The 11,719-nt window shown below is 38.3% G+C and overlaps 1 protein-coding gene across 1 annotated transcript; it reads left to right on the top strand.

Annotated features, from left to right (window-relative positions):
* The first annotated feature begins 9,481 nt into the window (after positions 1-9,481).
* LOC149961154 (src kinase-associated phosphoprotein 2-B-like) lies at positions 9,482-11,467 on the top strand. The gene is made up of 6 exons (XM_090169282.1): positions 9,482-9,647; positions 9,725-10,138; positions 10,197-10,277; positions 10,351-10,565; positions 10,628-10,715; positions 10,775-11,467. The coding sequence occupies exons 1-6, from the start codon at positions 9,608-9,610 to the stop codon at positions 11,260-11,262; spliced, it is 1,326 nt and encodes a 441-aa protein (XP_090025408.1). The 5' UTR covers positions 9,482-9,607; the 3' UTR covers positions 11,263-11,467.
* The last annotated feature ends 252 nt before the right edge of the window (positions 11,468-11,719 follow it).

Raw genomic sequence — 11,719 nt, 5'->3', positions numbered from 1 at the left:
ATCCAACTTATTGTAAGCAAGAAAATTGTATAGTGTGAGCCGAATAATTGTAAGAATTCTCCCCACTTTTTCTGTTTACACTATATTTCCCACTGTCCCTATGTAGTGGTGTGATGGGGTCACTGGAGCCTGTGGGGGGCTGTCTCACTGGCCGAACGTTGTTTCGCAAAGCGCACTTTTGTCCGGGGCTGGTTGTTTTAGGTGGCCGCTGTAGTGCTTAAGGCGGAGCAGCGGGGTACAAATACATATACTTATGTTTACACTATATGTCACCACTTTTTCTGTTCACACTGTACAATGTTCTTGCTTACAATTAGTTGGTTTCAATTAAGTGGCCCAATTAATTCTATAGTGTGAACTTGGCTTAATTCTAAGAATTGTCCCCACTTTTTCTGTTTACACTATATGTCACCACTTTTTCTGTTCACACTGTACAATGTTCTTGCTTACAATTAGTTGGATACAATTAAGTGGCCCAATTAATTGTATAGTGTGAACTGGGCTTAAGTAGTAAAATTTTTAACAATCAGACTATCAGTAACGCTAGATTTCGCTCTCATCTAGGGTAGGAAGACAGCGTTTCAGAAACAGCTTAAAAATATTTTTTAATTTAATATGAGGGCCCTGGTGGCCCGCTACCCCCGTTCAATTGATTTATTTTAAGGGGCCCCTGATTTTTTTTAAGGGCCATTGGCCCCAGGACTACCGCTGTTTCCAAGTCTGCTAGCAACTATAATAATCTGGAGCCATGCAGACATCAGAGCCGCACCCATTAATTCTATTTTGTAAAAGTAGGGAATATTAAAAAAGAGCACCTTGTGGTGATGAAGGAATTAGTTTTTCAGATAGGTTGATTTTTATTCCTTGGCCTAAGACCTTGGCCATTGGAATATTGAAGTTAATTAAACTATTTAAAATACATGGCAGCCATGATAATCTAGTGATATTTACTAATTTAAGTCATTGGAATGATATACAGGAAAGTAATGTATAGAGTAATGGCAGTGTGACGTCACGGCACGTCACCCATGGTTTTTCCTATAGATAAAAAATCGCGACCAAAATGGCGACCATGGTCAAAACTACGGAGTGCCGGTCATTACTCTATTGTCAGAAATTACAAATCATTTATAAAACATATATAAACTTAGTAGACGACTTGACTATTTTGGCAGGTAAAATTCCGTATATTTGTTTAAAAACCGAACAATAGCTGGCGTTAAGAACTAACGTCGTAAGTAGTTTCCGAATTGAATCACCAAATTTCAAGCCGGGGGACGCGGGGGTGGATAGTAAACGAACGTTTTTCACGAGAGGTATAATAAAATATACGGCTGCAAACCGTCCCTATAGCTCAACGGCAAAATTCGCCCCAACTTGCAATTTGGCCTACTTTAAGGATGATGAGTCCGCAGCGATGCGGGGTGGCGAACATGGTTTTTGGGGGGTGAGGCAATAGGGGGCAGTTGGCCCCGAAATTTGAGGAATCAAAACGTCCGGAATCCGTTGTTTAACAATGATTACAATTTAGTATTGTGGAAGCTTTGAGAGGGGTGGAGGGGAGAATGCAGAATGTTTCGTCTGCAACGTTCGTCGTAAGTGTCCAGAGTTGCCAGATGGGCGGTTTTCCGCCCAAATTGGGCTGCTTTGCGGAGGGTGTTGCGGGGAAAAAATCTCTGGGCGGGAGGCGGTTTAGTTATCTGAGTAAGTTTTACACATAAAAATCAATCAATGAAAAAAAACAAGCAAATTAACAGAGACTATGTCCATACAGGCCCTACATCAAAGCACTTTTTTTTGCGACATTTATTCCCAATATTGTTCCAAACGTTACCTCTTCGAACCCTTTTTGTCCTCATACACCAAATGTGACAGGTTAAGTTAACTCTCAGTGAGCATTTTGCCATTACGATTCCTGCTTTTTTTTGTGCAGGGGGGGCGAGAACCGCTTAACAACAACAATTCACACCCCAAGCCAAAAAATCGTCATCAAGTTGGAGGCGCAGATGTTCGCCCCTCCGTTATTATACGTTGAATTCCACTCTTTGCAGTACCATTGGTTATTATACTTTGAGTAGTGGAAAATTGCATCTTAAAAATATAGAGTGCTAGCAGTTGATGCGTTTGTAAAAGTTAGTGACGTCACAGCTGTAGCTTCCGTAGTGGTTGTCATGAAAACTCACGTTTTTCCTCAATAGACATTTAACATTGGTGACGTCGCAGGGTTTCAAGCTGCTTCCACTCTATAACACGAAAAAAATTCTTGATGATGAGCACTTATCATACTAGAAAAACATTACAAGGTGGTGATGTCTCTCTTTACTACCTCCCACTGTTTTTATTTCGAATTCCCGTAAACATAGTAATTTGCACGAATCAATGTAAGCAAATTCACATTTTTTTATTTTCATCAATAATAATAACAGCTATACTGAAGCCAAAGCAAGGCTTGCGTTAACTAATAAACATCTTCAGCTCATCTCGTGTTCGGCCAGCACGCGTCATTAAATTCACGATACTATTGTTTTAAGTCAGAAATTTCAGTTGAATACAGATGGTTTAAAGGGCAACGCAAGCTCTGTGGCATAAAAAAGAAAAAGGATGGTGCTTTTTAACCCCCGCCACCCCCACTCGGTACTGGCGAGCGAGGAATCAAAACGTCCGGAATCCGTTCGTTAACCATGATTACAATTTAGTATTGTGGCAACTCTGGACACTTACGACGAACGTTGCAGACGAAACATTCTGCATTCTCCCCTCCAACCCTCTCATAGCTTCCACAATACTAAATTGTAATCATGGTTAACGAACTGATTCCGGACGTTTTGATTCCTCGCCCTTTAATAAGTAATAATAATTTTCTCGATTTTTTTTATCCTTTAAACGATTTCTATATATACTTTTTCCAATTGAAATGTTATCTTTCATCAAGCGACTATTGTTGCTCGCGACTTTAATGACCTATTCAAACGGACAGTGTACATGGCGTGGAACGGCGCCAATTTGTCGCGGGACATGTGAAAATGGTGAATTCGATGCAACAGAGTCTCTTACTACCAAGGATGAAGATTGGTCTGGTTATGGACATTACTGTATAGGGTATACAGTCAAAAGATATTGCTGTAAACTACATTCTAACTGTTACTTTCTTGGAACTGCTCCATTCTGTAATCCAGGCTCTTGCCTAAATGGAGATATTGAGCTCTGTACTTCTACAAGTGGTGATGGAAATGTGTGTTGGTCTGGAAAAAAAAAACTGTGTTGTTCCATTAGTCATCCTATAGCCACTCTTTCTCTTGAAGGTTGGGTAACGTGCCTTCGGAGGCCTTAGAGCGAACTATACAATAATTATCCTATTATAATGAGATACTAGTATTTCTTAGATATTCCCACCAAGGGAAGAGAATGCAACCAGGCAGCCACTGGGGGACCAACTACAACTGACTAGTGGGCTAGCTGGGAGTTAACCACTCCCATACTATTTCCTGACTGCTTCTAACCACTGACTCTACAGTTCTGCTTGAATGACTCTTAATGCCTCTCTCCTACCTCCTTTTATACTAACTCCCACACTGGCGCCACCACCGGTGCCCTTGGGAGTTAGGCCTGATAAGATAAGGGGTTTTGGCCATTTGGCCTACTAACAAATATGGCTGCCACTGACTAAGTTGGCTACATTCCCCCCCACTTTGCAAGAGTTGATTTATTTTTTCAAAAATAAAACACAATATATGGTAAAAAATAGTACAAGAAAAGTTTAAGTTAAATATCAAATTCGAGATCCTTGTCCAAGAATGGACACATCCTTGCTCGGTGCTCACAGCTGGATTTCAGTTGCAATAACTCAACCTCCAAATCTTTCTGCATCGTAGGGAACCAAAAATCGCGACGAAGGTCGGCTAGCTGACCCCGGTTATGGCAAGCGGCTGCATGACATAAATCGTAGAACCGGTGTGTTAGCTTCTTGGGTATCATGACCTTGAAAACCCCAGGAGATGGTTCGCACATCAGGAAACCTTGACGCAAGGAAAAGCACTCCATACCAGTGATATTTCCGGACTGTCTAGTGACAAGACGTTCAATGAGGGATTGACACAACTCATCTTGGCGCTGTAGGTCTCTAAATACAGGGAATGGCAAGATTCTATAACAAAGGTGAATATCATTGAAATGCCGATACGGAAAGTCAGCAAGTTCATTAAGGCGCAACAGGGTTGTGGACAGGAAACGATCAGTCACGATATCTGTAGAGTTAATTCGTAATGGTAAGTCTGGTAACAGAACCACACTAGTGTCACCTTGAAGGGGTACAGTCGCGATGGCTGGAGGCTTTGAAACATTTCCAGGAACCACAGAAACCTGTCCTGTAGGAGAATCTGATACAGCAGCAACTGACTCCTCTTGTGATGACCCCACTGGCTTGGAAGCAACTTCAGAGCAACTGAACATTTCAGACGCTAGTTCATCCTGATGCCGTCGTCGTGAAGCGAAATGACTGACTTGAGTCTGCTTGTCTTTGGGTTGGACAAATGAATTACCCGCTTGTACAGCGATATCGGTCAGCTCAGGATAGCTGGATACAGCCTGAGTTGATGAAGTATCGACATCTAATTCTGTCTGACAGGATGACTCTCGACTGCTAATGATAACTTCTGTCTGACATGATGAATCTTGACTGGTAGCGATAACTTCTGTCTGACATTCAACAGAAGCCACCGTAGCCGGAACTTGGTATGACACCTCGCAAGTATTGACCAAAGGAGAGGAATGAGTGGGTTCAAATGACTCTGCGGATGACACTGCGACATCAGTAGTTGAGGGATGACCACACTGAAACGAAACTTGTTGCTTGGACAATACAGAGTTAAATTTATCAAATTCTTGTAGTATACCAGATAGTAACACTATCAGGCTCTCGTCTTTAGAGAACACTGCCTCAGAATGACTAGGTCTGTAATGCATCCGCCTTCCATAGGCATAAATCTCAGCATTCAAGCCACCACGCCCGTAATGCTTCACTCGTTTATTGCCAAATGGCCTGGCATTAGGGCCACCAGCACCATAATGCTTCCACTGCTTGTTAGGACATCTGTTGGCGTAATGACCTTCGGTCGAACAACGCAAACAAATGACGTTTTTCTTCGCTTTATTCAAAGCAAGGGGAACCACATTTTTAACTAACTCATTTCGCTTTTGAACTAAATCATTAATATTTGAAAGCAACGATTCAAAATAAGTGGCACAGCTTACCGCCATGTTGAAAATTACAAACGCGATGTATTTAAGACGCAAATATTTAAAAAAAATAATTACGCGAAAGAAAAAAAAAACGATAAAAATTAATTATTAATTTAGAACTAAGACGTGAAAAAATAGACAAATGGACAGTTACTAAAAAGCGACTAAATACACGACTAAGGAGTATTTAGAAGGCAATGACTTAGCAGACGCCAATCACGCCATAGCTTTGACACCTTTTAAGAACTGGCGGGAAAATAATGTAAACTTTGCCACGTGTGGACGCCAAAAAACTAATCACGCCCGATCCGCGATGCGTAAAACTCTAAAAATTAATAACGTTTCGAAAATAACGTCGAGGGCAATTGACACAAACTGGCTATTAATAATCTATTCAAAAGCTAAGCCTAACGTTTACAATCAGTGATTTGGAAAAGCAATGTGAAAGGAAAACGTAAATTACCGTAAATAATCAAAATAGGGGAACTAGGGATTGGGACAGCCATCATATCAACCCCAAACAGCTTTAACAAGTTACACCTAAACTTGCCGCTTACTGGAGACTACTGAGAACACCACCATAGAACTCAGATGAAATTTATAAATACCTTCTGAAGCAAGCCACCATGTCATTGCTTCCGTTTTCCGTTTACCGTTGCCACCAATTATATAGCCACTCTTTCTCTTGAAGGTTGGGTAACGTGCCTTCGGAGGCCTTAGAGCGAACGATACAATAATTATCCTATTATAATGAGATACTAGTATTTCTTAGATATTCCCATCAAGGGAAGAAAATGCAACCAGGCAGCCACTGGGGGACCAACTACAACTGACTAGTGGGCTAGCTGGGAGTTAACCACTCCCATACTATTTCCTGACTGCTTCTAACCACTGACTCTACAGTTCTGCTTGAATGACTCTTAATGCCTCTCTCCTACATCCTTTTATACTAACTCCCTGATAAGATAAGGGGTTTTGGCCATTTGGCCTACTAACAAATATGGCTGCCACTGACTAAGTTGGCTACAATCCGATAAAAACAATTAACGCAATTCTTTATAATGAAGCTGATTTTCAAGGGCAAAGTGAAAGTTACAACAAAGAAGGAAATTGTATAAACTTGAAGCATCCTGATACTGCGAGCTCTATTCATACCCGTGGAACTTGTATTCGAGTTTATAACTTATTCAATTGTCTTGGGAAAACGTTGGCACTTTATCCAGGATCACCTAGCCATAATAATCTTAAAGATCTTAAAGTAAACAATGACCTTGAATCTATTGGACCTTGCCTGGCAAATGACGATGAAAAGTATCGTAGATTTGTAAGACGATCGTCGAATATTAACTTTCTCAACGACCTAATTATTATTGGAGTAATTAGGTATTTACCTCAGGATACAACAAATTTAATAGCTCCTGTTGATCTCTTCCAAACTGGCTTTAATAGTAGAACGGAAACTATGCAGGCAACTGTTAGAAGACGTCACATAGGAACTGGAACCAGAACAAATTCGGCAAGTACAACGTATGTACGTCAACTCGGTTGGACAAACGATGACGCTGGTCATATTCTTGCATTCAATTTGGGAGGATCAGGAACGGATCAACGAAATTTATTCCCTCAATCTCCAAATTTCAACTGTGGCGTCTTTGCCCAATTTGAAGGAATGGTACTTAACATTGTTGAACTTCATGGTCAAGCTTTATATACTGTAAATCTAATCTACGATGAACCCACACAAACTCGCCCTAGTCTTATAGTTGTTCGGGTAGCATTTACTGACATATTGACTGGAACAACACAAATTTTAACAAACGATTTTTTGAACCCGTAGAAGAAAACCTTCTCTAACAATGATCACAATTATTTTTTTCGGTGTAACAGCAAGTTTTCCCTCCGTGATATTCAAGTTTTTTGAAGACCTTGTCAAAATCAGCTGTGACAACCGCCATCGCGTAAAATAAATAAAAGGCGATAGTGCTCAGTACAAATTCTAGGGGGCGATAGCGTCGCGACTCGAAAAAAAAAAACTTTCATAGCTCAATGGGCGAGTTAGCCTTCCTTATCTTTCTTCCATGATATAAGTATTAATTGTCTTAAATCCGGTCTTTAAAAAAACATTTAAAAATGAGTAATAAAAAGAAATTGTTGAAGTAAAATAACTCCTGTATCGCTTTCTTGCAAAAACGCATCTTCAGAGAGAAAAGAGCGGTTCCATAAATTAGAACAATTTAGGGGTTTCATATACACTCTTTTATATCCTTATTTGTGAGAGCTGCCATTTTATTACAGGTCTGATTTCAAATAGTGCATGCAAGGCCGCTTCACGCGGTCAAGTGCACGCAGAGTTGCCAGATGGGCGGTTTCTCGCCCAAATTGGGCTCCTTTTCGAAGGTAGTTCCGGGGAAAAAATCGTTGGACGGAAGGGCGGGTTTCAAAAGTTGAAGCTGATATTTTTTGAAATTTGATTTTTCGTCAATGTTTTACGATTACTACTTTTTACATCAAACCCCGTGACTGATCATCGATATTTTAATTCTTAAAACCTATTAAAAATTGTTTCCTTTAAATTTTATTCATTCATATTTAATAAAAACATTTCAATCTTTTCTTCCCTTTGATAATTTGTTTGATTGATAACTAACTTGAACTAAGTGATTTTGTTTCTTTAAATTGAGAGTTGATGATCAATAGTAGGTCTTATGGTGGAGAAATGCAGGTAATTAAAAAATAAATAAAAATTGACATAGGCTTTCAAACGATTTCTGCCTATTTTTCGGCTTAGAGGGACCTAGGAAAGGGCACAGTGACTCGCCCTTTTTAATTGGGGCTATTGTCTCCCTTTTCGCGACCTTGACTAACTTTTTGGGGTAAGAATGTTGAACTTATCTTTGAAATTCGGGGAAAACCCCACTATTTCACTGAAATACTGGCCATAATGCTATTTTGCCTTGGGCGGGAATTGGGCGGTTTCGTAAAATCTCGGATTTTGGTTCGGACGGAAATTGGGCTGGTTTTTCACATACTTTGGGCGAGATTCTTTAAAGTTTTCTAGCAACTCTGAGTGCACGCGACGTCTCGAGCTGATGAGCACGTGTAGGCGCCCTTGCCTGTACTATTTTAAATTAGGCCTGTAATGAAATGGCCGACTTCGTAAAAGAGTGTATAGAAACGAAAATATAAGCCGCGTTCACACTAGACACTTTGGAACCGTTTTTAAATGGTTTCGAAAGATAAAAGTGAACATTTTCGGTGTCAACTGTATTAATGGCCATACGATAAATACATTCGACAGCAAAATTTTACAGTTTGATCTTTCGAAACCGTTTTAAAACGGTTCCAAAGTGTCTAGTGTGAGCGCGGCTATAGGGTATCCATAAAAGCAAAAGTGACATAATTAGAGTTCGGCGTTGGGATAAAAATTAACCACTTATTTTATTCTTATCCGAAAATATAAATAAATTTTTGCATGTTAAATCGTTGTTTATCCATGGATAATATCCATAAATAAACATTTAACCATAATATTTAAGATTAATCCAAATTTTGTCAGTTAATTTATCTGTTACACAGAACTCTAGACACAATTACCAAAAGTGTGTCAATCGAACCTATTTCGTAATGAATGTTACGAGCGGAATACAAGTTGCGAGGGGAGAAGGGAAAGTATGCCTTGGGGAGGCAGCGGTTAAAACCAACAAATAACGCCTCCTAGTGAGGAACGGAGGAACTAAGTAGCACTAGTGAAAGTTAGTGTATTTTGTTATTTTTCGTCGTTCTATGGAGATGCTATCGCCATCTAACTACGATATAATACCATAGACTAAAAAATTATCCAGAAAGGCGACAATAAATAGTCTTTTATGTGGTCGATCTTGAATCGAGCATTCATTAAACCTTTAGCATACGAAAGTACAGGGATTGTCACACTTTTGTCAATTATTTAACTTTTGATAAAAGGTAGGTAAGTGACGAGATTGTAAGAGGCCTAAATAGGCCTTTCTATAAATTAACGTGGCCTTCTTGTTTACTGTTTTCTTTCTCACTTCTACAATGCTAGCCCAGCTCTCCCACTAAAGAGAGCTAGTGAATTCGTCCATAAGTTTGACTCAACAATCTCAAGAACAAGCTGGGCAGTCGTAGCGAATTTTTGGAAAGGCCTATTGTAGATAGTAAATTATTTCCTCCAAACATCTAGTTTCTATAATGCTCCAAACAATTATTTTTTTTTATCGTGTGGTGAACTGTACTGAACCGAACCATACTGAACTTGACTAAACCAAAACCAAGTTACCAAGATCAATGGCCTCCACAAATTTATAAAAACAGATTTATATTATTATATGTGTATTTAAACAATTTAAAAATGAGTAAATTTCACGAAATATTAAAAGAATTATTAGAAGGCAAGTATCTTGTTACCACTATTTCGATAACTAACACTTTAAAAGAAACGCTTATAAGTTAAAACAATCTCTTTTAGAAATGCATGATTTCTTATCATCAACCTTGGCTACGGAAATGTTAACCTCAAATGGATTTTCGAAAAAAGAATCATTATTAATGAAAATATCCTTAATTCGAGGAGAATATCCTCAATTACAAGTTAAACATTCAACTGAAAATACATCAAAAGATATAACAATCCCGATATCTCTACAAATAATCACAAGCAACACTCCTAGTGGCGCACCTGCTAGCCCACCACCTTATTTTGATATGCAAAACAATAATCCTTCAGATCCTTCCCCAATTCTATCAGCCAAAAATCAAACTATCCCAGATAATTCTGATGAGTATGAAACATATGAAGGGGATAGTTCTGAAGCTACAGCTCATTCAGCTAAATCCGAAACTAAAAATATAAATGAATTGGATAGTTACAGTATTGATGAAAGTATGTAAAGCCTTTTAACATTGCTACAAAAATAAATTGTTTAATATTGAATTTTTAGAGTCTAAGGATATCCCTGATATGCCCGCATCTGAACTTAAGAAAACTGATAAATATGGGTTCTTAGAGAAGAAAGGCAAAGGTAGGAGCTTGTATAATAAACAATGAATAGGAAGATTAATCAATCCGCAAACATATATTTTAAATATATTTAGAGCGATTGGGTGGCCTTCTAAGTCCATTCCAAAAACGTTGGTGCTCTATTAGAAATGGTATTATGTACATTTACGAAACTGAGAATGATAAAAAGCAAAAGGGACATATAAATTTGTATGGTTACGAAGCCAGACCATCGCCCACTGCTTGTAAAGATATAAACAAAAAGAACCTGTGCTTTGAGCTAGTTTGTCCTGGCAATAGAACGTATCAGGTAATACATGAATTAAAAATTGAAAGTGTAACCAAGATTAAAATAATTCAAAATTATTTCAGTTTATCGCTCTAACAACCAAAGATTTAAAACAATGGACTTCCGCTGTTGATAGGAACAACTCTTTCAACCAAACTAACACTACTATTGGTATGAAATTTCTAATTCTAATTGAAAGAGGATGATAATAATATATAAATGTAATTTAGAATATGTTCCATCAATAACATCGTCACCCAAAATCGAAACCCCCACCAAAAGCAAATTGAAACCAAATAAGGAATTGCCAAAGTCACCGCCACCACAAGAAATTCCTCCCCAAATAGAAACTGAAGACATTTACGAACCCATAGATGAGCTTGAATCTCCAATTTCTGAGCCTGTTTACGAAGAAGGAGATTTGTTGTCCTCAACTCCAATCGAGGAAGAACTTTATGTTGATGGCAGTGATCAACCTCCGACGGAGGAAGACGACCCTATGTTTCAACCAAATTTTAACGCCTCAGATTGGTACGTAGCATTGTGGGACTGCGATAGCGCAGATCCGATGGAGCTGAAATTCTCCAGAGGCGATTTAATTAAAGTAATCAGCAAACAGTTTGACGCTAATGCGTGGTGGACGGGAATTTTGAACAATAAAACTGGATTGGTACCCAAATCCTTTCTAATGGAGGCTTACGAAGTTGTGACTAATTAGAAAAGGTTCAATGGCTCAAAATCTTGGGTCTTATACTAGTCTACCGAAAGTACATTTATTTTTTGAAATGTTTCATATTGCTAAAATATTATGTATGCATTTACGCTTTTATATGAAAAATAAAAATAGCTTATTTTAATATAATATAAAAAATTTTGTACTGAGCTGTGAATTATTTTGTAATTAAAATGAAGAGATTTTAACAATAAACAAATATTTGATCCTAATATTTTTTGCCTGAATTGACAGTACACACTTTCAATATGTTTGCCTGTACTAATTCAGTAACCCACATTTTCAATTACACGTACTAATTAGTTATATAGTAAGAGTTAATTCTTTACACATGAAGGTTGATAAAAACAGGCATAAAATTTTGAATTACATGTTTCCCTGCCATTATTTGCCAAGATAACAGTTGAACTTTCATTCTTTTAACAAACTGATCTAATCTGAA

Source organism: Leiobunum rupestre, chromosome 1 (assembly GCF_980474605.1).
Source record: "Leiobunum rupestre chromosome 1, qqLeiRupe1.1.hap1, whole genome shotgun sequence".
NCBI lineage: Eukaryota > Metazoa > Arthropoda > Arachnida > Opiliones > Sclerosomatidae > Leiobunum > Leiobunum rupestre.
Note: the sequence above shows the minus strand (reverse complement) of the source record. Positions and strands in the feature narration are given on the sequence as shown.

Bases quoted from the DNA above. Each gene is read 5' to 3' on its own strand.
- LOC149961154 (XM_090169282.1), top strand. From the start codon at position 9,608: ATGAGTAAATTTCACGAAATATTAAAAGAATTATTAGAAG. The intron at 9,648-9,724 runs GCAAGTATCTTG...AATCTCTTTTAG, and splicing joins ATTAAAAGAATTATTAGAAG to AAATGCATGATTTCTTATCA. The intron at 10,278-10,350 runs GTAGGAGCTTGT...AAATATATTTAG, and splicing joins CTTAGAGAAGAAAGGCAAAG to AGCGATTGGGTGGCCTTCTA.